This window comes from Fringilla coelebs, assembly GCF_963513975.1.
Source record: "Fringilla coelebs genome assembly, chromosome: 12".
Lineage (NCBI taxonomy): Eukaryota > Metazoa > Chordata > Aves > Passeriformes > Fringillidae > Fringilla > Fringilla coelebs.
The window spans coordinates 19,667,569-19,691,769 of record NC_140038.1 but is presented as its reverse complement, the minus strand read 5'-3'; the positions used below and the strand labels follow the sequence as shown (position 1 = coordinate 19,691,769).

The 24,201-nt window shown below is 50.3% G+C and overlaps 2 protein-coding genes across 2 annotated transcripts in view; both read left to right on the top strand.

Moving 5' to 3' along the window:
- The window catches only part of PCSK6 (proprotein convertase subtilisin/kexin type 6), a gene marked incomplete at its 5' end in the record, with an annotated part of 33,561 nt that extends 19,223 nt beyond the window's left edge, over positions 1-14,338 (top strand). Inside the window, 13 exons of the mRNA XM_084213497.1 lie at positions 850-950; positions 2,476-2,579; positions 3,045-3,162; positions 3,996-4,184; positions 4,430-4,566; positions 6,478-6,657; positions 7,240-7,342; positions 7,869-8,065; positions 8,505-8,592; positions 9,698-9,789; positions 11,042-11,171; positions 12,165-12,277; positions 12,730-14,338. Of these exons, the coding sequence (XP_084069623.1) occupies positions 850-950; positions 2,476-2,579; positions 3,045-3,162; positions 3,996-4,184; positions 4,430-4,566; positions 6,478-6,657; positions 7,240-7,342; positions 7,869-8,065; positions 8,505-8,592; positions 9,698-9,789; positions 11,042-11,171; positions 12,165-12,277; positions 12,730-12,827 (1,650 nt within the window). The 3' untranslated portion in view covers positions 12,828-14,338. The remainder of the gene's footprint in view (positions 1-849; positions 951-2,475; positions 2,580-3,044; positions 3,163-3,995; positions 4,185-4,429; positions 4,567-6,477; positions 6,658-7,239; positions 7,343-7,868; positions 8,066-8,504; positions 8,593-9,697; positions 9,790-11,041; positions 11,172-12,164; positions 12,278-12,729) is intronic.
- Positions 14,339-17,597: 3,259 nt separating this feature from the next.
- On the top strand, positions 17,598-24,015 carry SNRPA1 (small nuclear ribonucleoprotein polypeptide A'). Its single transcript, XM_084213536.1, has 9 exons — positions 17,598-17,761; positions 18,510-18,657; positions 19,159-19,237; positions 19,590-19,636; positions 20,327-20,429; positions 21,115-21,194; positions 22,315-22,390; positions 22,757-22,850; positions 23,824-24,015. Exons 1-9 carry the CDS (start codon positions 17,680-17,682, stop codon positions 23,880-23,882), a joined length of 768 nt encoding a protein of 255 aa, XP_084069662.1. The 5' UTR covers positions 17,598-17,679; the 3' UTR covers positions 23,883-24,015.
- The last annotated feature ends 186 nt before the right edge of the window (positions 24,016-24,201 follow it).

Here is a 24,201-nt window from a genome sequence, read left to right as displayed (position 1 = left end):
AATCTTGGGAAGTAAAACATCTCACGCCAACACAGCACCTTACCCAGCCTGGGGATTTCTACCCAAGTGGGGTCTTTTGACCAAAAATTCTGTGGGTTTTTTTTTAACAAGTAAATAATTCTTTTTTTTTTTTGTATTGAGGAGTGATTTCTTTGACCCCCAAAAGATGAATTTCCAGCCAGAAAACAGAATGCAAGTGTCATTTTCATGGCACTCCCAGAGTGTTTGCATGGCTGTGGCCAGCCCCAGTCCAGTGCTACTGGAGCACTGTTGGGCAAAAACCCAAACCAGCTTCCCATCAGAAATCACCAGATTAACTCAAAACTTAGGAGCCTTTTAAAATGAGAAACCATCTCTTGGCCCCCCACCTCCTCTCCAAATTTTTGGTACCCCAACATTATGCTCTGTCTTAAAAGAAAAAAGCTGGAAATGCCATTTTTTTTCCCCTATTCAAATGTCAATTCTTTTCCAAGACCAGGAGCTGGAGGCTTTAAGGAAAGTGTTTAATATGGCCCAGCTCCACATGCACCCTTGGATGTGTACTCACACCACTCAATCCACATTTTCCTCCAGCTGTTCCACATCCAAATGGATTTTTTTCCCCCTTCAAATAGTTTTTGCACCTTTGAGCAAAGGAAAATGTAAGTACAGGGGTGTTTTCTCATGCACCAAATGTATCTGTAGCCCATTTTTGGGGCTCTGTGCCCTCTGATGGCATTGGAGTCGTGGCAGGGGTTGGGTACCAGCAGGCTCATCTCCTCTCTGGTAGCATCCCAAGCAAATCTGGGGTGTTGGATGGGGTAGTGCTGTGCTGGGAGCATTTTGGGGGCTGCAGCTCCTCTCTCACAGGTCACCACGGATCTCCGGCACCGCTGCACCGACGGCCACACCGGCACCTCCGTGTCCGCCCCGATGGTCGCGGGCATCATCGCCTTGGCTTTGGAGGCAAAGTAAGTGTGACCTGCTCAGGAGGAATGTTCCCACATTTAGCACCTGGTGAGCAAAAGCTGAAAGAAACAAGGCAGTTTTGTTTCCTCTGGAGTGACCGAAATGACACAGAGTTGTTTTAAATCGCCCCTTGCTGGCAGTGCTGTTGTTTGGAATCTGATCTTCCCACAGGTGTTTTATTGATCTAATTCTTCACGTGTTGCCATCTGTTGAAAAGTTTGGGGCTGGTGACATCAGTCAGGCTTTTCAGTAGGTGCATTGAAACCGCTGACAGCCGGCTCCAACGGGAGTTTTATAAATACTTTCCAGGAAAAAAAAGTCAGAAAACATCAGAGACATTGGGAAATGTCAGCAGAAGTGATGGTTTTCAGCAAGTGTTGCATTTCTGGGGGAAAAAGATTGCTTTTTCATTATGTCAAAAACTCACTGAACTTGATTTTCAGTGACAGACTCCTGCTCTTTTCCTCTTGTCCCTATCCCAGTCCCATCCTGGTTCCATCATGGTCCCCCAGCCCAGGAAGAGCCCTTGGGCATCCCTGTGTTGCTTCATGGAGTGTCTTCTCATGAGCTTATTATTATTTTTATGGAGTGGAAATAAAATAAAGGCTGAGAATAAGAATAAGCCTCAGGGCAGCGCTGCACTCTCATCCAGGGATGGTGATTGTGGCTCCATTCCTCCTCGTCTGGTTTAATCCCAACACCCAGGTCGGGTGAGAGCATTTCCGGAGATGCAGTTTTTATTACAAATATATTAAAAGCTTTAGATGTAATTTTTGAATAGTTTAGCTGAGGCATAAACCGCAACATTAACTACCAGAGCTTGGTGCTCAGGCATTCCATTATGACAAGAGAGAATAAATTGAATTTCTTTCTTTAAATGTTGCTCGAGAGCAATATAAATCCCAGCTCAAGATGCTGAACAACTGACTGTAAGTAAAGCGAGGAAAATTCTCCAGCAATATCCCTGAGCTGGGGTCATGAGGGGGCTCAGAAGCCCAGAGCACTCAGTGTCCAGCACTCTGAACACATAAACCCAGCCTGGGGAGGTAGAGGCGATTTGGGTTTAATTTTTCTGTTTAATGAACAACCCAGGTTTTATTTCCAGCAATTTTTTGCTGTTATTTCTCTAAAGGGAAGGTTTGCTCAGCATTCTGTATCAGAGAGCTGCTGAGCTCACCACCCTGCCTCAGCTTTGCTCCCTGTCTCCTTCAAAAAAATGGGGAAAACCTTCCTGATCTGCTTCATTTCTACCCTAAAGCCTGAGAGCTAAATGGCCTTATCCAGGATTAAATCCTACAATTCCCATAGGCATGTGGCATCCCTTCCTGGGGCATACCACCCTGCTCAGGCACCTCAAGTGGTGGCAGGCTGTCAGCATTTAAATCATCAAGTCGTTTTTTCAAGCAGGAAAGAGGGGTGGCTGGCTGGTGTGGTTTTTGCTTTTTTTTTTTAACTCAGTGGGGCACCTGCTGCTGCTGGGAGGACTGGGAGCAGCAGAGCCACCCCATGAACCACGTGTCATTGCAGCCCCCTGCTCACCTGGAGGGATGTCCAGCATCTGCTGGTCAAAACATCGCGGCCGGGGCACCTACGAGCACCTGACTGGAAAACCAACGGAGCAGGGCATAAAGGTGAGAGGCTGTGGGGATGGCAGGGCAAGGACGGCCAGCCAAGGGAAAATAAAGGTCTTCTGAGCTTCACTTATGGGGACAATTCACTGTGGGTGGCCATTATTGGGTTCATTCCTACCTTCACGCTGTTAAGTGGAGGAGGAGAGGGCAGTAATTCATGGGGTAAGATGCTTGGAACTCTTGCTTGGTGGAGATTTGGAAAACTTGTTTGGTGGAGACTCCTGAGCTGCAGAGTTTCTTGCTACTTTCCTTGGGCTGCTCACAGCAATGGGTTTTCCATGGTGTCAGTGTGGATTTGGGGTGTAAGTTGGCCAGGGTGATGAGCTCCATGTGCTGAAAGACCTCATGCCCCAATGGGGTCAACTCCACACCATCCCTGATGGTGGATGCTCCACCAAGCACTGAGGAGGAGCTCCTGGTCCCTGCTGGGAAGGCTGAAGGTTTCTGAGTCTTCTCTCTTTCCAGTTAGCCATCTATATGGCTTTGGGCTGGTGGATGCTGACGCTATTGTGGTGGAAGCCAAGAAGTGGAGGATGGTTCCTCCCCAGCACGTCTGCGTGGGAAGCCTGGACAGGGTGCCCAAGTGAGTGTTGTGGACTCTGTGCCTATGGCTCAGTGAAGTGCAGGTCCCATTAGGGCTCTCCAGGGCCAGTTTTGACAGTGGGTGTTTTCTTTTTCCCCCATTTGCAAGATTTTGCTTCCCAGACGAGTGATCAGCAGGGAATTTTTGAGGGCTGACGGTGAGAGACCAAATCCCACCTTGCCTGCTGGGTGGGTCCTGTGTGAGCAGTGATGTGTTGGTCTCTCCACCCTTATACTGAACACTTTGTCTTGATGGAAGACACCAAAAACTGGTGATTTGTTGCAAAAATGACCAAATTTCCAGTGTCATGGTTCTCTTTGAATTTGGCTTCAAGTTCATTCCAGCTCAGGTTCACATCTCATCCTTGGTAGGTCAGTCCCTCCTATGTGAAGAGTGGGATCAGGGATCTGACCAAGTGACTCCTCATTTACCAATGCCTGGCTGTAGAGCAAGAGAGTTGTTAATCAGAAAAGTCTTTTAGAGACTTGCATATGCAAAACAGGAATGAGTGCAGAGCCAAGTGTGTTCATGAAGCTATTTATCTGATACAGACACTAATTACAGCCCAAAGTGGAGTGCTGCACTCGTAATTATAATAAAGCAGCGCCCTTGCAGCCCATAAGGCATAGATCTTCGAAGCACTTCAAACTCATCTGGTTACCATCCAGCAATTCAGCAAATTCCCCTGCTAGGACACTGGGAATTGCAGCGGCAGATAAGATAATTTTTGCTGTGAAGCAGCAGGAGACCAAGGTCTAATCTAACAGGGCGTCCATGCCAGGGAGCCAGGGGCACTCTGTCCCCATCCTGACGCCGTGCCCTGTCCCCGGCAGGTACATCCGAGCTGACCACGTGCTGCGGGCCAGCACCCTGAGCAGCGCCTGCGCCGAGCAGCGGGACCAGCACGTGCTGTACCTGGAGCACGTCGTGGTGCGGCTCAGCATCGCCCACCCGCGCCGGGGCGACCTCCAGATCAGCCTCATCTCCCCGGCCGGGACACGGTCACAGCTCCTCGCCAGGAGGTGAGAGCAGCCGGAGCCAGGGCTGGGCAGCATCCTCCTTCAGGGGGTTGCTGTAAGTTTTCTTGGGGTTTTGGTGGAAAGGCGGGAAGCATGAGCAGGTTTCAGCTGCAGGGGAGCTTTGTGCAAGGGTGTGTGCGTGCCGGGTTCCCTAAAATCCTCAGTTTGGGATTTCAACCCATCTACCTTTTCTGATACAATACAACATTAAAAGTCACATTTCTTGGTGCATGGCATTATCGTTGCAGGGTGTTTGACCACTCCAATGAAGGCTTCAAGGGCTGGGAGTTCATGACCGTGCATTGCTGGGGGGAGCGGGCGGCGGGGGAGTGGACGCTGGAGATCCACGACACGCCATCCCAAGTGCGCAACCCCGCCGTGCAAGGTAAGGATCCCCAGTGCCCACCAGCTCCCAAATCCCTTGCCAGGCTGCTTCGCTTGGCTGTAAATTTTGCTGTGAGTTTTATGGTCTCCAGCAAAACTGTATCGCTCAGATTTTCAAAAAGGGGAATGAAATGTTAGCTCTGAACGCAGGAGGCTGCCGGTCTGGCTGAGCTGGAAGCTGGTTTCCTCACAGCAGCAGCAGCAGTAGCAGTAAACTGGCTGCACCCGAGAACCAGGTTTCCAAAATTAAACTGTAATGAGTCAAAATGAGGAAACCCAAGAGCTGTAATTGTTGTTTGTTTGTTTTGCTTTGCTGCTGGGACATCTGGCATGTGGGTTGGTTGTGCAACGGCGCAAGGGGACCATGCCCCTTGGGCTGCAGACAGATGGACATCCTCCCTGGACTGCCACCATGCTGGTGGGGGGTGGCTGGGCTCAGCCTGGCCCCCTGCATGTCCCCAACCCTGCTGTGTCTCCCCTCCTCAGCTTGGCCGCCTGCTCCCTGACCCCTTCCCAGCGCAGGAGCCGTGTGGGCAGGATCCGGCCCCGCCTCGCTGGCTGGGGGCAGCGGGACGTGAAGCATCCTGCCTGGGGCTGGCGTGTGTTGTGGGGGTGTTGAATCCACACAATCATTGATAGGAAGCCAGGAGTATATTAAAAATTTCTCCCACGCTACTTTCTGGCAGGAGGTGCACGTGGGGGTGCATTGCACAGAAAGTGTTTCTGTTGGCTGCCTTCACCCCAAATCTTTTGAACGCGGAGAGCAGCAGCAAAGCGCCCACAGAGCTGCTTTTGCCCTGGTATTTACAGTTTGTGGCTGGTGTTTCTGAGCCCCTCATGGGCATCGGGGTTTGGCAAAACAAAATGAAAACGAGTGCATTAAGTTATCCCCTCAAAAATTCTGCACTGGATTTGAAGCAGAGAGGGCACAGCAGGAGGAAAAAGAGGAAAGATGCTCCCAGCTCGTAGTAGAAATGAGTATTAAAAGTTAATTTAATACCACTAAATTGGTTAATTTAATATAAATTAAATACTATGAGTGTCATGTCGCTGGTACTGCTGCACCCCCACATCAGCCCTGTGCAGCCTGGGCTTTCCTCATGCAGGATATTTTAGATTTAAAACAAATACAATTCTTTTGGCAAAGGCACTTCCCCAGCTGATGCTGCCGGAGCTCAGCCTTTCGCAGGCTCCACACCAGCACTGCTCAGTGCAGCAGGTGTGTCCTCTCATGCCTCTGGGAGAGCCAAGGGATTTGGGTATTGCAAATTTTAAGCCCTTCCTGGTAACACAGGGATTAGGAGTTAAAGCCGACCACACTGCAGGCATGAAGTGACTTGCATTGATGGGGAATTGGAAGAAAAACAGCATTGGAAAGAAGCAGAAGCATTTTTGGACTCTCTCCCCAAAGCCATGTGGCTTGTGGAGGGTCTTGGTGTGGGTGTAAGGCCTTGGGGGGGTCTCACCAGGTGCACTACAGTGTTTTGGGGGATGCCAAGCTCAGACTTCTGTTGTGTCAGGCAAAGAGAGGGCTGGAGCAACAGCAGCAAGAAATAATCCAGTGTGTGCCGGGTGGCTTTTGTCAGACAGAAATAATCCTCTATTGTGGAGCTTTTAAAATTACTGGTTCTCTCCAGTGTTGGACTCGGAGACTATGGTGATGGTGCAGTTCCTCAGATGAGTTATGGAATTAAAAATCTCTTGTAAGTGGCTTAAACAGCTGCATTTGTGTGGGCTGGAAGCTCAGGGACTCATGAACATTTCTGGGTATTCACTGTTTGCTTCTGCATTGCTGTGCCAGCAGTGACACCCTGACGGTCCAGTCCATCCTCCTCCTGCTTCTCCCAAAACCAGGTCATCCAGGGGGGGGGAGACAGGGAGTGGGATGGGTGATGTTGTGTCTGCCCTACAGGGAAGCTGAAGGAGTGGAGCCTCATCTTCTACGGGACAGGCGAGCACCCCTACACTGCCCTGAGCGGGTCCCAGTCCCGGGGCAGGTCACTGGAAGCGCCAACGTCGGAGATGGAGCCGTCGAGAGCCGCCTTCCTGCAGAGCCAGGTGGAGGTGGCGGAGGAGGAGGAGGAGTACGCGGGTAAGCGCTGCCTGAGCTGCCACGCTGTTCCCCCCAGAGTGCCCAGGAAAATGAAAACCCTGATAAAAACTGAGGGAGCCACGAGGCCTGATCCTGCCTGGGGCTGAGGCGGGCTGGGAGGAGCAGAGCCTGTGGCCAGCACAGGGCAGCAGGATGGGGAAATTAGAAGGTAGGAAAATGCCCCGTCCCAGCCACAAATTGGTGGTGCAGCTGTCTGAGGGGTAAAAAAAGCTCCTGCCCACCTTCCCTCCTCCAGCACAGGCAGGGGCGGGTGTCTCTGCTGCTCCCTGAGAAACAGGTCCCTGTTTCAAAGCGGCTCTTGCACCAGTGCTCAGCCAAAGGATGGGATTTGTTCTGGGAAGGATGAGCTGCAGGAAAGACAAGCACCCAAAGCAATGTAGCTCCATAGGATATATAGGATAAAATTTAAAATATAATAAATACAGGACAGAGAATAAGATGGGAGAAGGGTCCAGGTGTCCATTGGTCCGGGGAGGGTGTGCTCAGGCATCTGGCATCCTGGCAGTGGTGCCTGGAGGGTGCTCAGCTTCTCCCATACCAAGCTGGTCTCTCCCTCCTCAGGTCCGTGCCACCCTGAGTGTGGTGACCAGGGCTGCGATGGCCCCAACGCTGACCAGTGCTTGAACTGCATCCACTACAGCCTGGGCAGTGTGAAAACTGGCAGGTGAGTGGTGGCGGTGGGGTGTCCCCATGGGGTCTCACAGCTTAGTGTGGGTGATAGATGTTTGCACAGAGAAAGAAGTGTATGAGAAATTAAATGGGTGGAGGAAGTGTGAGGATCTCTGTCCTGAATTAGGGTACAGTGGGGTAGAAGACATGTGGGGGAGAGTCCTGGAGGACCTTGACCACATGATCATGTTGGGGAAGAAGCTTTGGCTTTGCCGGCTGGGATCACCCACACCCAAGGGACAGCCAGCTGAACTGTCAGGAACTGGGGTTTCCACTCCTCAGTCTCTTGGGACGGCACAGTGAAACTTTACCTACAGCTGGGACAAGAGATTCCCTGTCTCCGTATTAGAGCTGTGACTTCCAAGACACTGTAAATCACAAGAACAAGAAGTAAACAAGTTCCAATTGCTGCCAAGGCTGGGGAACACCCCAAAGGCTGCGGGCGAGGGGATGGGGGGTGCCTGAGGCGGGAGGTGACCAGTGCTGGCACCAAAGCTCAGTGCCACCGGTTCCCTCCCCAGGATGTGCGTGAGCTCGTGCCCCGCCGGGTTCTTTGGTGACAATAGCGCCCGGAGGTGCCGGCGGTGCCACAAGGGCTGCGAGCGCTGCGTCGGGAGGGGACCCAGCCAGTGCACGGCCTGCAAGAGGAACCTCTACCACCACCCCGAGATGGGCACCTGCGTGGTGCTCTGTCCTCCTGGGTTCTACGCCGAGGAGCGTAAGGATGTTTATCCCTTGCAAGTTGCAGCATGAGGATGTGCAGGGGTTGCTTCTATTTTAAGTGCTCTGGGCGGAGAACACACCTTGATTCTTGAGTATTGGCTTTGAATTTCCCTCTTGACACACTTTGCACGGAGAAGGGAGGAGGGAAACCTCTGGGTGTTCAGAGGAGAGGGTGGTGCAAAGCAGAGGTGCTCAACTCAAAGCTCTTAATTAGAACACTAATTAATGATCCTGGCTGCTTGCAAAGCATTTTTCTTTTTAGCAAGTGGTGACAGATAAGGTCACCTGCAACAGCAGGGATCTGCTGGGGAGGAATGTGCCTTTCCACCCTGGGGAGCTGGTGCTGGGGTGCAGTGGGGCTTTGCAGCTCTGACTGCTGCTTGCAAATCACCGTCCAGATTTTATTCTCCCTGCTTTTCTTTGTTTTTTGAAAGGTCAGAAACGCTGTCTGAAATGTCATCAAAGCTGTAAAAAATGTGTCGGCGAAGCAGACAAATGTACTGCATGCAAAGAGGGATTCAGGTAAAACACCAGCATGGGAGGAGTTCATATCTGCAGCACTCATACCTGTGGTTTAAATTTGGGAAAACCAATGGGAAATTAGAGGGTGAATTAAGTTCAAGACCAGAGATCCTGCTTCCATGGTGCTGCAGCTGTGGTGCAGTGTGCTGGAGGTCTGGGAATTTAAAGGTGGTGATTAGCGTCTCTTTCTTAGCTGAAAACCGTGATTTAAATTTAATTTCATTTTCCCCAGCTCTTTCCAGGCTGGTGGGTAAGTGCTGTGTAGAGCTGGTACCAGCCTGAGCTGTTTCAGGCAGGCTGAGAATGCTCCCTGCAAATGCAGAAAGCCTCCCCTCAGATTCATCCATGCTGAAAATTTTATTTGATCTACCTGTTGAGTGGGGCTAGTACAGGACAGTGATTTTCCAGCACTGCAGGCAGGGCAGCCCTGACCCTGTGAGAACCACTGGGTGCCACTGCTGCTGGCCCCACGGCATCTGTGGGAGACAGAGCCCAGTGTCAGCACTAGGGAGAGGCTGTTTTCCATCCCCAATTGCTCATGGAAGTACAATCCCATAGCAGTCTGCAGTGTTCAGGCACTATGAGTGAGCCAGAGCCACGGTGTAGCAGTGGGGCTTGCTCAGACAAAGAAATTCCCCCTGCCAAAAGATTATCTACTCCCTCAGAAAAGCACAAGTGGAGGCACTTGTCAGACATAATCCACACAGCGCTTGTTTTTTATTGTCCAATATCCTTTTAAGCCGGGACTTCAAATCATCCCTGCCACGGCGAAGCAGCACCGGCCCAGCCACGGCGCTGAACCAATTTCCTTTTATTCCAGGGAGCCTCACTGGTGCAAAAGGTCTTCAGGAGGGCCTGGCTGGCTGCCCATGGGAAAAAAATAATTTTATTTCCTCCTGGATACTTAATTAAGGAACCGGCAGCTGTCCCTTTGGTCCAGGCAGGATTTTAATTTCTCCTAAAACGCTGGCTGGGTTTCCAACACCTCCTGTGCTGCAGGCTGAGGATGCTGTAGGACACTGGGGGATGAGAAGATGGGAATGGGCTGTGTTGAGTCCCCATACCCTGTAGCTTTGGGTGCAAATGTTCTCTGCTTTCCCAGCAGCCTGGCAGGGGAGAGCTGTGTGCCAGAGTGCCAGCCTGCCATGTACCTCAGCCGGGAGCCCCAGCAGTGCGAGACCTGCCCCGCCAGCACAGGTATGTCCTTGGCCCCACAGCATCCCGTGCAAAACCCCAAACCCCTCTGCATCAGGTGCCAATCCCCACTGTACCCACCCTGAGCCGAGGCAGAGCGTGCTTGAGGGAAAGCAATCCCAAATCTCCAGCATGTCCTGTGAGGTATATGTTCATGCTGGAAAGGTTTTTAGGGGAGTTTTTACATTTTTATTAGAGCCATTTTTTATTTCTCGATCTCCCCGAAGCCAGGTGCTTCAGTTTAATAAGGTTGCGGGGGAGGCTGTAAAACCCTCTTGGAGTGATGGAAGGTGGCTTTGCAGCGGATAAAAATGTCAGGCAGCTGAGGTGTGTTATCCTGTGTTATCCCATGTTATCCCAGCCACCCCACAGCGCTGGGCTGGCTGCTCCTGGCTTCCCCCAGCTGCCTCAAATTGCTCAGCATTCCCTTTAAATCCTGCCTTTCTTGCTTCCTGCAAGTCCAATTATTTTCCATTGTTAATGTTTGCGTCTGCCCTCGAAATCATCATAGATCTGATGATAATATGATCTCTAGGCAATCCATGTTCAGTGGCATGAACCTCTTCTATCATACATGGGCAATTGCCTTAGTCTAAATCCAAAATATTTATTGATCTTGTTGGCAAGGCTAGAAGGGAATGGGCTCTTAATCCCTGAAGAAAATTATTTCTCTTCTAATTCTTATTCCAGTCAGTGTGAAGGTACTCCACCACAATTATTTTTCCAGCCTTTTCTTTCCTCCTTTTCCTGCATAACCATTTCTCAAGCTTGGTGCGTGGAAGCCCTTTAATGATACCACTTCCATCACTGAGCTTTGCTATCCAGCCACAACACACAGGCATCAGAGCGGGGCCCACTGCTTTCCCAGTTCCCCTCTGGAGCACTTTCCAGCTCCTCCTTGGCCCAGTTCAGCATGTTCTTTTCCACCCTGGGGAAATCCAAACCATACTTGGGAGTGGTGGCTGATGGCCCAGAGGGGATTTTGATGTGCTCTTCCTCACCAAGCCCTGGTAGGCAGCTCTTGGCTCTGCAGAGAGACAGACACTGGGTCCCAGCTGGGTTTTTTGGGATGGAAGCTGAGTTGTTTGGGGTGGGAGCCAAGCACATGAGTGGGACCCCGTGGCACAACAAGTATCTCGTTCGTGAGCAAGACAAAGCCAAGCTGGTGCCCCCATCACATGTGTGCCTGTGGCCATGCTTGCACTGTCTCTAAAGCCACCCAGGTGCCATTCTTCCCTTTTCTCTGTCCCTGCAGGGCCAGGTGAGGAGGACTGCACCCCCTGCACCCCCGAGGGCCCTGCACCCCACTGGCGCTGTGTCCCCGCCTGCCGTGAGGGTTTCTACCCCGCCGACAGCCATGGGCTGCCCAACAAAGTCTGCAAGAGGTACAGAACCACCAGAGCAAAGCCAGGGCTGGTGGCAAGCACTGCCAGCCATGATAGGATCATGCTGGAAACAGCTTACAGCTTGATGGAAATTAAAACAGGGAGGAGGGAGACAGGGCAGCTGTGGGGCCGGACCCCACACGCCCCTGCCCTGTGGATTTCAGAGCAGTGGAGTTGCACGCTCCCCTGCCAGAGCCAGCCAAGGTGTCTTGGGGCTACGGTGGAAGGGGCTCAGCCTCAGCCCCAGGCTCTCTGGAGGAGGTGTGGGAGGAACAGCAATGTTTAGATAAATATTCCAGCTTTCAATTAAACCTGCTCCGTTCGCCCTGTGGCCAGGTTGGAGGAGTGTTCCCCACTCCTTGGCCCAGCACGGGGCTGTGTGCGGGAGACAGGGAGATGCCGGGAGGCAACAATTTGCTCCCACTCTCTCCGGAGCTCTGCGCTTTAAGTGGGGAGTGGGAGTGGATTCAGCCTCATGAAAGCAAACATGAAAGGCAAGGATTAAAATTGACTTGGGAACACACAGCGCCATCCCTGCCCGCTGGGGTTTCACTCACCTGCACTGTTTCTTCATGCGGGAGGAACAAGGGACCAGCATCCCTTCCCAGAGATTTCAGGCACAGTCTCCACAAGCCACTGTCCCCAGGCAGGAAGCACAGTGCTGAGCTCTTTACACTGAGAAAGTGGATAGGAGCAGCACAGATCTTTTTCTAGCCGGGATGGCTGGGAGGTGAGGTGCATGTCCCACTGAATCTTCCTAAAAGGCAAGAGCTTTTGGGATGTCACTAGCTGTCACTGGGCATTGAGCTGGCCTCACCAAACTCAGGGCTTCAATAATGTTTCAAGCTCCAAGTTTGCCATTTTCCACATCATCTAGTTTGGTCTAGCTGTCACAGTGCCAGCAGATGCCTTTTGGCTGACAGCCCACTCAGGGTGGCCTGACTAACAGGGTGTTGGTGCTGGCTCAGGCCACAGCAAGGTCTCTGTCCCCAGGTGTGATGACCACTGCTCAGCCTGTGAGGGCTCCAGTGGAAACTGCCTCAGGTGTAAGGAAGGTTACAGCCTCCTTGGTGGCTCCTGTGTGACAAATGAAACCTGTACCAATGGTAAGTGGCAGAACTGCTGGCACAGTAGTGCCCTCCTGGTAGCAAAAATGGGAGGTTTTGGGGGATTCCCTTCACCATTTAAAGCTAAAAGTGCTGGAGCTCCTGGGCTTGCTGGGGCATGGCTGCAACGGGCTGGGCTCCGGCTGTGGGGGGCAGGTGGCTCACCTGGCATTGCTTCTGGATATCTGCCTGTTGCTCAAACACATCCAAGCACTTTTTGTTATTTTTGTATTTTGTTATAGTTTAGTCTTGGGGCTAATTCTCCCACTCACTGCAAAGCTCCTTTATTCCTTCATTAAAACCATGTGAAAGATGCCCTTAAAAAGCAACTCCTTTTCAATTCTATCTCCCCCAACACTGGCACAGTAGCTGTGCCTGTTACGTGCAATGTTTGTTTATTTAAAATGTTAATCTGCTCTCATTTTCTCTTGTTCCTCACTCCGGCCTCCCAGCTGACAAGACTTTCTGTGAGATGGTGAAATCAAACAAGCTCTGTGAAAAGAAGCTGTTTGTGCAGTTCTGCTGTCAGACGTGTCTTATGGCCGGGTAAAGTTCAGCGGCTGCATCCATCCAGGACTTCCACTGACTGCCAGCCCAGTTTTGCCAAATGTTTAGGACAAAAGTTTATTTTTTCAGCTTTGGGAGAGTTTACATGGTGCTGTCAAGCATTCGCTCGTAAGTTTGATAGCTTTAATATCACTGTCGGCGCGTTTCTATAGCAATATGTTAAGCAGAGATTGGAGCGTACCCTGAGTGATCAAGGCCTGGAAGCAGCAGACAAGTGGTGATATTAACACTCTCAAACACTCCTGGTGAGCAGGGACCAATGCACGATCCATGTACACACACTTGGTTCTTCGCAGAAATCCTACTGATCCGCCCGCTCCGAGCGGCCGGCGGGAGCCCTCACCACGAGGGAGGCAGGACTTCACACACCTGCGAGGACAGAGCCCATCCTGGCTCATTTTTGGTGCCCTCTCGTGCCAGGTCCAGCTGATCTAACCCTGCACTGCCAGCGCCGTGCTCTGTACATAGGTAAACGATGAACCGGGTGGCTCCGGAGCACGGCCCACAGCCCACTCCGGCACTCCTGTTCGGATTCCGTCGGTCACCGCTTCCCTCTGGCCGTGGCAATAACTGGAGGTGTGAGGACCAAAGCCAGAGCTGCCCCACGTGGCTCTGCAGGTGTGTCAGCCCAGCAGGGCTTTGCCCTGCAGGTAACTGCAGCCAGGCAAAACCCGTGTGTGTGCCTACAAGGAGTTTGTAGGGTTTTGGGGGGGGTTGTCCACACGGACCAGCCTTACCACGAAATGTATTTCCCTCCTGGAACTGCTTGTACATTCCTGATCAAGTCAGTTCTGGAACAAGCTAAATCCTTCCTCTAAACGAGATGTTGTCCCAATTAATTTTTCTTGGCATTTTGCGTTATGATCCTCCCCCTGTTTCGCTGGGTACACCCCTCTCTCTCTCTCACAAAATCCTCCTGTTCATGGCAGTGATTTTTCTTGGGCATCTATTTCCCAAATGAGACATTCCAGGGATCCAGCCAGGAAACTTAATTCTACAAAACCCTTCCCCGAAACAAACCTTTTCATGCTCTCTCTTAATAGTAAGTCATGTGGTGTTTATATAATTGTGTTTAAAATATCCTTGCCTATGTTGTTTTACAGATTTTTAAAAAATAACTTATACAATCCTTGTTTTTTTTCTCTGTGGACTATTTTTTATATGGGAGTGGGGTATCTTTTTGTGTCTTATTCCTTCTCCTTTTCTCCTCTCTGACCCTGCAAAGCCACTCTTTGCACCAGACATATGTAAACACTCTTTCCTACGCTGCATGTTCTGATTTTCATTGTTAATAGTTTTAATGAGTTTCTCCAGTGAAATTCCCAGTATGAATTGTCACCAGTTCCACATGGAGCTGGGATAATCCCTGCTTGGTTTTGGCTGCAACGACACCTGCCCTGCCTGGACTTGCCCACAAGAGCTCACCTCAGCCAGGTGAGGAGGGGAAAGCCACACTGTCTCCAGCCCTCACCTGCCTGGACCAAATCCAAGGAAAGACGGAGCTTTGGTGAACTGATCTTTAAGTTAATAAACTATTGATCTCCCCTGACAAATGAATCTGTGCTTTTTCCAAATTCATGCAGCCCTGACTGGAGGCACTGCATGGCTTTACTTTGCTGGACAAAGCAGCTCCCCTGGCTGGAGCTCCTGCTCAGCTCAGAGCACCTGTGGGAGAAATGCTCAGGAACAGATCAGCTGCATCTGCAAAAACCTCACTATTGTTGTTGTAAAGGTCTCTAACCCCCAGAAGAAACTCAAATCCCGAATACCTGCCCTGTGCCAGGTTGGGCTGGTGCACCCAGGGCCATCTCACTGGGGTTTGGGGCTGTGCTGGAGCACGGATGGGTGAATTCTCCAGTGTGGGGGATCCTGGATCAGCTGGCAGAAGGGCTTGCTCCCCTTTCCCACTCACACAAGGAGCAACCTGAGCCCCCAGTTCCCCACTGAAGTCCCCAGCACGGGGCCACTGTTCCCTGCTGGCTGTCTGGGAAGGAGAGGAGCTGCTGGTGTGGTTGGGCATGGAGGGAGCTGTGGAATCCTTTTGTTTGTTGTGTTGGTTTTGCAACAACCATGGGCCAAGTGCCCAGGGTAGTGCCTGGATTATCTGGAACTGAGCTTTTTAAGTGGGGGGAAAAAAAGAAAAGAATGGAGCCTTCCCACAAGGGAAGATGCTTTCTCAGAGATGCACAGCTCTGGGCTCTTGCATTTTGCTGGTCTTCACATTCATCAGATGATAAATGTGAATTAATCACATACAGCGATTCCTTTTGCTCAGGATTTCCCTTTCAGTCTCAGGCCAAACCAGAGGTCAGAACTGGGGTGACACACTCCTGACTTCTGCTCCTTTGCTTGGAAAGTACCATACTTCCTTTCTCCTGCTGTATTAGTGAGAAAACAGGAGCTGTGGATCAGGACTACTGTGCCAGCCTTCCAGTTCTCTGGCTCACAGCCGCCTGCCTCTAAGTGCTGCTCCCTGGTATATTTAGATTTACTGAAATGTTACAAAGAAAGGAAAATGCTTACTCTTACATCTTGACATAACTTAAAATACACACTGGGGAAGGCAATGCAATTTAAGATGACCAGTCCCCAGCAGTCCCAGTTCTATCCTGCTTTCTGCTGCCTTCCAGCCTGCCAGGGAAAGAAAAACAAATTCCGCACATTGAATTCATGCAACAACATCAGCTTCCAGCGTTTCCCTCAGAAATCATTCTTGTAAAGTAATAAAATTCAGATTATTTCTCCAAGCTGCTGCAATACTTGCTTGGAGCTATTAAAGTCTGACTGGTATGCTCAGAGGATCAAAGTGGCTGTGTCTTCCAGATAAATGCATATTTAGGCAATTTATTAAAGCTCATTTCTCTGTTGTCTCTTGGCACCAAAGCCAAATCTATAATAGCTGTTTTCTGGAAAATCTTAGCACAGCCTGACTCCTCGTTTGCAGTTTGGCCGTGGGGCTGCAGCCACTGCCATCTGCCATTGTGCAGTTGGCAGGTGGGGAGCACAGATCTTAAAAATCATTGCTTTGAGTTTCCATTGCAAAGAAAGGACTGTGGAGAGCTTGTGTGCGGCGTCTGAGACCCAGAATCCATCTGCTCGCAATTACAATTCTATTGTGGCGGCAGAGCTGAGGCAAACAGATGTATTGTGCTAAGGGAGACAGGTCCATGCTTTATTTGGCCTTGTCAGAGGCAGGACCTGCTTTCCAGGAGGCTGGAAAGAGTCTCCTTGCAAGAAGTGCCTGAAATGACTAAAGTCTGTGTTGTCTTTAACGCTGCATGATGCCTGAGTCACGTACAACAGCGCTGCTAATTCTTGGGTTTTTCCTTGTGACAGCTCCCTCTTGTTCTTGCTCCCTTCTATGTTATAAAACAAATGCAGCTGTTATAAAAACCTGACTCTGTGCTTTCCCATACAGCTTTGATGAGAGAGTTTTCCCAGCAGGGAGCACAGGAGCTGCCTGAGCCCAGCTGATCCCTGGCAGGGCCAGCTCTGACGCTGCAGTCCTGGGGACAGGCGGGCGTCGTGCCCAGGGTGATGCCCTGAGAAGCTCCCGAAAGAAAAGCACGAGCCATCCCTGAGCAGTGCCAAGCGTGGCAGCAGTGTTTAGCCTGTTATCACATCCTCTGGGTTCACAGAAATGTCATGGCTCACAAAAAACATCCTTCCCTCGATAGCGGCGCAGACAGAAATCATCCGTCCTCGTCCTGCTCTGCGGGCCTTGAAGGCCTGGGAAGGATTTCCCCAGAAGCAATGGTGACATTCAGCAGATTTTGGGGGTCTGGGGGTGTCCCTTTACAGGTCACTTTCAGTCTAGTCGCCTGCAGTGAGGCTCACCCACCAGCTGAGCCCTTCCAGTGGTGCCAGGCAGTGCCGCAGCCTCAGAGCAGGGAGCTCCTGGCCAGACACAGCAGCCAGAGCCTCCTCAGCTCCCCCAGTGCTACTCCCAGCCCTTCCTTGCTGCTCCCCAAATTCCCAAAGCCGGTTAGGGGGATGTAGTGACATTTGCAAGCACGCTCTGTCTCACAGGTGAAGGGTGTGTGTGGTGCTGCAGCCTGTGGGGTGTTCCCAGCCCGTCACAGCGCCTCAGCCCAGGAATGCACATGAAGCGATGGAGAAACTGCCCCAAAAGCCGCAGGGGGACGGCGCTTATGGGTAACACAATGTCCAGGAGCAAAGGCTGAGCTGCTGCTGGGATGGATGGAAAGCACCGAGGGCTGAAGGCGTCCTGAGGAGCAGCAAGTGCTCGAACAAGGCTCTGCCTGAAGGGAAGCTCCAGCCACGGCGTGAAGCATGTTCCTGCTCTGCCCGCATTTCTGCAGATAAATCTGCGCCTGGAAACACCACAAAGTGGGAGGGAACATCTGGGGGCACCTGTGCTGACAGCAAAGCCAAATCCCTCCTGGGCTTGTGAGCCATGGCTCAGGCTGGGGCTGCGAGCTGGCCTGGGGAGACGGGAAGGCAGGGATGGGGCGTTGGGGCTGTGTCAGTCCCTGAGGTGAAGCGGAGCGCAGGGATGGGGCGTTGGGGCTGTGTCAGTCCCTGAGGTGAAGGGGAAGGCAGGGATGGGCGTTGGGGCTGTGTCAGTCCCTGAGGGGAAGGGGAAGGCAGGGATGGGGCGTTGGGGCTGTGTCAGTCCCTGAGGTGAAGCGGAGTGCAGGACGCGGCGGGAGGCGCGGTCTCTGCCGTTCCCTGTCTCGGCGCTCGGCTGCCCGGCCTGCGCGTGCTCGGCGCGCGGCGCGGTGTCCTGCGGCGGCGCGGCGCGGCCTGGCGCGGAGTGTGGCCGTGTGTCCCGGTGTCTGTCGGTGTGTCGCCGATTGTCGCCGTGTGTCGCGATGGTGAAGCTCACGGCGGAGCTGATCGAGCAGGCGGCACAGTACACCAACGCCGTCCGCGACCGAGAGCTCGACCTGCGCGGTGCGCGGGCCCCGCGGGGCGTGAGGGGCTGTGCTGGGAAGGGGCGGGCGGGGGCGGAGGGCGGAGGGCTGAGGCCCGGGGGTGTGTGGGGGTGTGTGGCGGGGTGATCAGTGATGGAGCCTGGCGGTGGGACTGTGTTGGGTCCCGGAGGAGAGGCTATGATGGGGTTTGGAGGGTCCATGCTGGATCTCCCAGTGAGGCCTGGCGGCTGCCGTGGCCGGGGATGCCCAAGCAGGACGGGGAGGTTGTTGGAGGGGCTGCAGTAACGGGGGCTGGGGATGAAGAGCGATTAAAGAGGCTCCAGTGGCTTCAGAATCTGCGGGGCGTGTGAGGGGTGAATCACAGAGTGGTGGAACGGTTTAGGATGGAAGGAACCTAAAGATCATCTCGTACCAACCACCAAGGAGGGGAAACTGGGGAAATGTGGGAGGAATGTGCTGTGGTGGTGGGATGTGCCTCAGCACGAGGGATGTGCCAGAAAGGTGGGTTTGTCTCGGAGGACACGTCCAGGCAGGGAGCTGGTGTTTTGCTGGGGGGGAGGAAGAAGGATTCCAAAAGCCATGAGGGCTGTTGGGTTCGAGGGGGAGGGTTTGGTCTGGGAGCTGTGCGGAGCAGAGTCGATCCCAGGGTGTTTTGTCTGAACCTTATCAGCATCCCCAGTCCATCCTGATTTGCCCCCGCACACTCTGTTGTGCTTTGCTCTGCTCTGTGGGCACCATCTAATCCCTGCCTTGCACTCCCTCTCCAGGCTATAAAATCCCAGTTATTGAGAACTTGGGGGCCACTCTGGACCAGTTTGATGCCATAGATTTCTCTGACAACGAGATCCGCAAGCTGGACGGGTTCCCCCTGCTGCGGAGGCTGAAAACGCTCCTCATGAACAACAACAGGATTTGGTAAGGGGCTCTGCTTTGGCCTCATGGCACCGTGGGCAGAGGAAAATGCTCTTGGGAGTGAGGGGTGTGTGTGTCTGTCATTGCTGGGCAGAGGTAGGAGTGTTTGTTTCAGGCAGTAAAATCAGCACTGAGCACTGTGTGAGCTCTCTTTCAGTTTCCTTCCTGATTCAGTGCAAAAGTCAGTGTTTGTTTCTCAGCCAGGACAGTGAGATGCAGAGTTTGGGATCTGGCCACATCTTTGGATTTCAGTAATCATCTCCATAAAGACAAGAAAAAAGCGATTCCTGCAAGGGGATGGATTTAAATCTCATATTGCACCTAATATTCTGGCAGTTTATTGCCAGCTTTATTAGAAAAGTGTTTTGGATGCACACCCAAACTTGTGCTGGTGTCAGGCTGGGTTGTTCACAGGGAGATGTCTGTGTTACTGTGTTTCTCTGTGTATTTCCAGCATTGCTAATTCCTGCCCTAAATGAAACCTTTGTTTTTGTTGTTCTTCAGTCGGATTGGTGAGAACCTGGAGCAGGCTCTGCCCAGCCTCACAGAGCTCATTCTCACCAACAACAACATTGCTGAACTGGTAAGCTCTCATGCAGGATAAAGCTAAACAAGCTGAAAATTTGTGGTTTTCATCCCTCTAATTAACCATTTTTCTGAGAGTAATGCTATATCCTTTTGGTAATAGTTGGTTCTTCCCTTTAGAGTAATACCCTGCAGTTTTGGCAGTAGTTAATTGTGTACGTGCTTTAGTGAACACGATCTGCATCATGCAGTAGAACAGCAGTGACAAAGCTTAGTGGTTTTCCTATTAAAATAATTGCAATAATTTAGGTAATCTCTAAAATAGATATGAGTTCAGGAACTTTGTTTTCATATATTTGATATTTTTGCTAAAGGGGCTTAAAATTTCTTGCTGTGCTCCCTTTACCCAGGGTGAACTGGATCCGTTATCAACCATTAAATCCTTGACTTACCTGAGGTATGTAACCCCAAAAAGAAAAGCTGCTCTTTCACTGGTGTTTGAGCTCTGCCCTGGCCCTTTGCTTTGGTCTGGAATGCTCTGCTTTTTATGAGCTGTGACAGATCCTTTATGTCTGAAAATTGAATTGATAAACAGTGTTTGCTCTACTCTTCATGAGGATCTGGTGATTAATGTCAGAGGTTTTGTATCACTAACAGACTGTTGGGATAATGAGATCTAACATCTCTATAAACCAGTATGCAAGTGGTGAAGTGAACTTAACCTTCAAAAACCTAAAACCAAAAGGTTTAATCTGTTGATAAAAAATAGTTTAAAATACATGTAAACAAGGACTTTTCAGTGCTATTACAGTTGGTGTAAGGGACAGAAAGAAACAGTTTATCCTGTGATTTTTCAGTTGATCAGTGTCCAGAGAGAAAAGTGATGTTTCAGTTACTTTTTTTGGGGGAGTATTATGATTATTTTGAGGTTGTTCTTGATGTCATCCTTCAGTTAAATCTACTGAATTGCTAAAGTGCAAGTTTTTACTATAGTTTCCATAATATCAAAGAACTGTCACTTGGCTTATTTTATGGTGTTATTTGTTACCTGTAACAGCAGGAAGTACATGATGCATTTCAAGTATATTAATATATTTCAATACCAAGTGTATTTTAAAATATTTTGTAACCTTTATTTACTTCACAGCGTTCTAAGGAATCCTGTAACAAATAAGAAACATTACAGATTATATCTAATTCATAAAGTTCCCCAGGTCAGAGTGCTGGATTTTCAAAAAGTGAAGCTCAAAGTAAGTCTGTTTGCTTTTGATTTAGGTGTTTGGGTTTTTTTGGTTGTTTTTTTTTTTTTAAATTGGGCTTTTTGGGGGGGGGGAGGTGTTAGTTGGGTTTTTTTTTTTTGGTTGGTTGGTTTTGGTTTTTTGTTTGTTTGTTTGTTTGTTTGGGGGTTGTTTTTGTTTTTGGTGTTTGTGGTTTTGGGTTTCCTGGGTTTTTTTTGCATTCTTGAAAATTCACGACTAACAGCTATAGTTGTAAATTCTATTGAAATTCTGTAACAACAACGAAATTCTATTGAAATTCTGGCTCAACAACGCTTTTATTGTTTTCTTTCATGGTTTCATTCTGTTAAGGATATAATCTGTTTAATTATGTTAATAATTAAGTTCTAGTGCCTTTGTTGAGTGCTACTCTTTCCTGTCCCTCTGGTGTTGGTAGGAGACAGCTCTAGAGAAAGAAACGAGCAAACACCACTGGGTGGGGGATGAGTGTGGGAAAGAGCTCTTAATTTTGAGAGCACGAGGTTGATAAATCTCTGAGTATTTGGGCAGTGTTTATCTGCTTGTTCTTACATCTGGTCTCCATGTACCAATTTCACTGATGAGGATGAGCCAAAGTGTCTTTCTTGGCCAAGACAGAAGCTTTGCAAACTGTGATGTTCTCAAATTAACTTTGTGTGTGTGTGTGGTATCGCTGTAGGAGCGACAGGAGGCAGAGAAAATGTTCAAGGGCAAACGGGGTGCACAGCTTGCAAAGGATATTGCCAGGAGAGCAAAAACGTAAGATAAAACAAACAAATTTACACTGGCATCCTCCTTCAGAAACACCACTTTCTCTGTGTGCAGTATCAGGCAGAAAACTGAAATATCGGCTGCTGGCAGGATGCCTCAAAAGCTTTGGGAGCCACAAGTGCCTTGTCCCAGCACCCCGAGTTTTGGATGTTGGTGAATACATCTCAGAAGTATTTCTGAAAGAGTTAACTTGGTCAAGGTGGATTCACTGAAGGCAACAAGCAGGAAACCTTAATTTTATTTTTGTTATTTAACTGCAGAGAGGTGGCCATTATTTAATTTATGGTTGGTGGGATTTTTCTCCTAGATGATTGGTTTTGTTTTGTCAAATTATTTTGTTTTATTTCCCAAAATAAATAATTATGTATTTATTTTCGGAATAAACTGCAAAATCTGCTGTAGTTAGGAGATGAAATGCAAATGAAAATCTTTAATTGAGCTATTACAGTATATGTTTATTTAGTTTGATTGTTAAGTGGTACATCATATGTTTTGATCAATGTATTTGGTGATAAGAATTCAGATCACAGCATTTCCAAATTCATGGTTAAACATAAAAATGTCTTGAATTTATTTAGCATTTGAACCTATAAGAGTTGGATTTGAGCTCGAGTTTGTGAGTGGAAAGGAATTCAGTCAGGTGGTGTCCTTAAAGCAGCAGCAGATAACCTTTTTCTTTTGACTATCAAGATGAATTCCAGTTTAATGTAGGCTTTACTTTAGGCTGCTGTGATATCACATTTGACACAGGGGAACAGAAACCCTATTTTCAGTTACTCTTTGTTTATCCACCCTGCTTTTGTAACTGCAGCAGAGCAGCTGAGTGTTCAACAACATCCAAATTGAAGAGCTTTTGTCAACTGCCTGATGAATAAAGTTAAGTTCTGCCTCTGAGCAGATGAAAGGGGGGGGAAATGGGACAGTGAGGACAAGATGCTGGTGTTTCTGAAGGAGGCAATTCTTCACTGTATCAGTTTGTTAACAAAGATAAGATACTACACTTGATGGAACGAAATGCTTTGAAACCTAGTTTGGAAGCATTTCAAGTTAAGAGAAGCAGCTGCTCTTCAAAAAGTGTAACAGGTCTTTTGTTTTTTTTCTTTTGAAGCTTCAATCCAGGGGCTGGTCTGCCAACAGACAAAAAGAAAACTGGGCCCTCCCCAGGGGACGTGGAGGCAATTAAGGTAAATATATCAGGAGAAAAGTGGAGGAGAAAAGCTGTCGTGGATCCAAATTGAACAAAAGTTCCCTTTGTGCTGTTCAGACAAATAGATCAGCGTGTCCTGGCTCTGGTTTAGGTTCTTTTCCTGTAAGTTTTCTCCTGACCTGTCTGTATTTTGAAAACTTCAGTGAAATGTCAACCTGAGCTTAGAGTTCTTCCAATGGAGGGGGAGGTAACGATTTGTCATTTGTAGAATTTTCTAGAACCAGAATTTAGTAGCACTTTCCTGGGTGTTGAGTGTCCCTTAGCTGGTAGAAGGCTGGGTTGTGTGCTGGCTGTGAGCAGCTGCCCAGGCTGTGTGAGGACTGACTGAGCTCTCTGTTCTCAGACTGCCATCGCGAACGCCTCGACCCTGGCGGAGGTGGAGCGGCTGAAGGGGCTGCTGCAGGCGGGACAGATCCCCGGCAGGGAGCGCAAACCAGGTCACTCTCTGCTTCTGCTGCTCTCCCTTAAACACAGCCCAGCTCTCTTCCTCGCTCCCTGATGCTGCATGTGAGCTCTGTAGGGTAGGCACAGTGTGAGTTTGCCATCTGTGCAGCACATCCTGGCTCTGTGATGTGCCTGGGTTGGGGGCAGCTCCGGGCTGTCCCCTGCACTCCCTGCACAGCCAGGTGCCAGACAAGGGGCTTTGCTGCATTGGATGAATTCAAAGTTCATGCCAGTTATTTTGTGCTTTGTGAAGGCTGACCTAGGACAGAGGCTGGACAGAGCTAAAGAATAAAGTAGGGCTTTATTAGGAGGCCTCAATGGATCCACCTTGGGCAGCACAAGAGCCCAGCCAGGGCTGCACCCAAGATGATCCAAAATGGTCCCAAAATGCACGGCCGGGCACAGGGTCTCTCTCTGGGATCAGTTCTGCTCCATTTGCACCTTGCAGTTCATGTTCCCATCCCAGCTTTAGCCCATCCAGTCCCATCCTGTTTGTTTTTCTCTCTCCAGCCCACAGGGTTTGTGCTCTTGGGCTGAGATTTGGATCATTGTCCTTGGTCCCCAGCTAGAGAAGGAATTGTTTTGTCTCCTCTTGCTCTATGCAGAGCTCATCATGCCCTGATGTGAAGCTCAGAAGCACAAATTAAGCAGCACAGAATGGGAAAAATATAAAAGCTAAAACCGGAGGCATCAATTTAACAAAATTAGATGAATTACAGAGTCTCTCTGGACCCCTGCTGAGCATCAGTGCCTCAGGTGTGGGTACAGCAGTGAGTCTGGGAGCTCTGCAGAGATGGATCTCAGGTGCAGGCCGGCCATAGCACCAGTTTCCTGTACATCAGGGCTACCTGATTTTCCTTTCTGTAGCGTTTTAAACCTTCCCGTTATTACTCTTCTGCACAGGGGTGGGAAAAGGAACAGCAACGTTTGCAGCAGCTGCTCTAAAACTCTGACGTGTCCTTTCAGGCCCATCGGAGGACGGGGAAGAAGAAATGGAAGAGGACACAGTGCCAAACGGATCGTAGCCCGGGCCGTGCCGCGCTCCGGCCCCCCCAGGAGCCCTTTCCCGTCGCGGGCCGTGCCGGTGTCCCCGGCGGGGCCCACCGCCCCCGTCCTCGCGCATTTCGCTGTTCAATAAACGAACGGTCCCTTTTTCTCCCGGTGGTGCCGCATCCGCTTCCCGGGCGGGACGGGACGGGACGGAAGGCGTTTCGGCGCACCGTGATTGGCTGCCTTGCTCCTGCCCCCTTCTCTCATTGGTCGGCGCTGCCAAACGTCACTCCTGGCGCTCCGCCAGTGGCGGCGCGGCGCTTCCGGGCGGCGGCGGACGGGGCGGTGATTGGC

What these genes read in the sequence shown, in the direction of transcription:
- SNRPA1 (XM_084213536.1), top strand. Translation starts at nt 17,680, where the DNA reads ATGGTGAAGCTCACGGCGGAGCTGATCGAGCAGGCGGCACAGTACACC. An exon ending in ATGAACAACAACAGGATTTG is followed by an intron (nt 18,658 to 19,158) that starts GTAAGGGGCTCT and finishes GTTGTTCTTCAG; the next exon opens with TCGGATTGGTGAGAACCTGG. An exon ending in AAATCCTTGACTTACCTGAG is followed by an intron (nt 19,637 to 20,326) that starts GTATGTAACCCC and finishes TTTACTTCACAG; the next exon opens with CGTTCTAAGGAATCCTGTAA.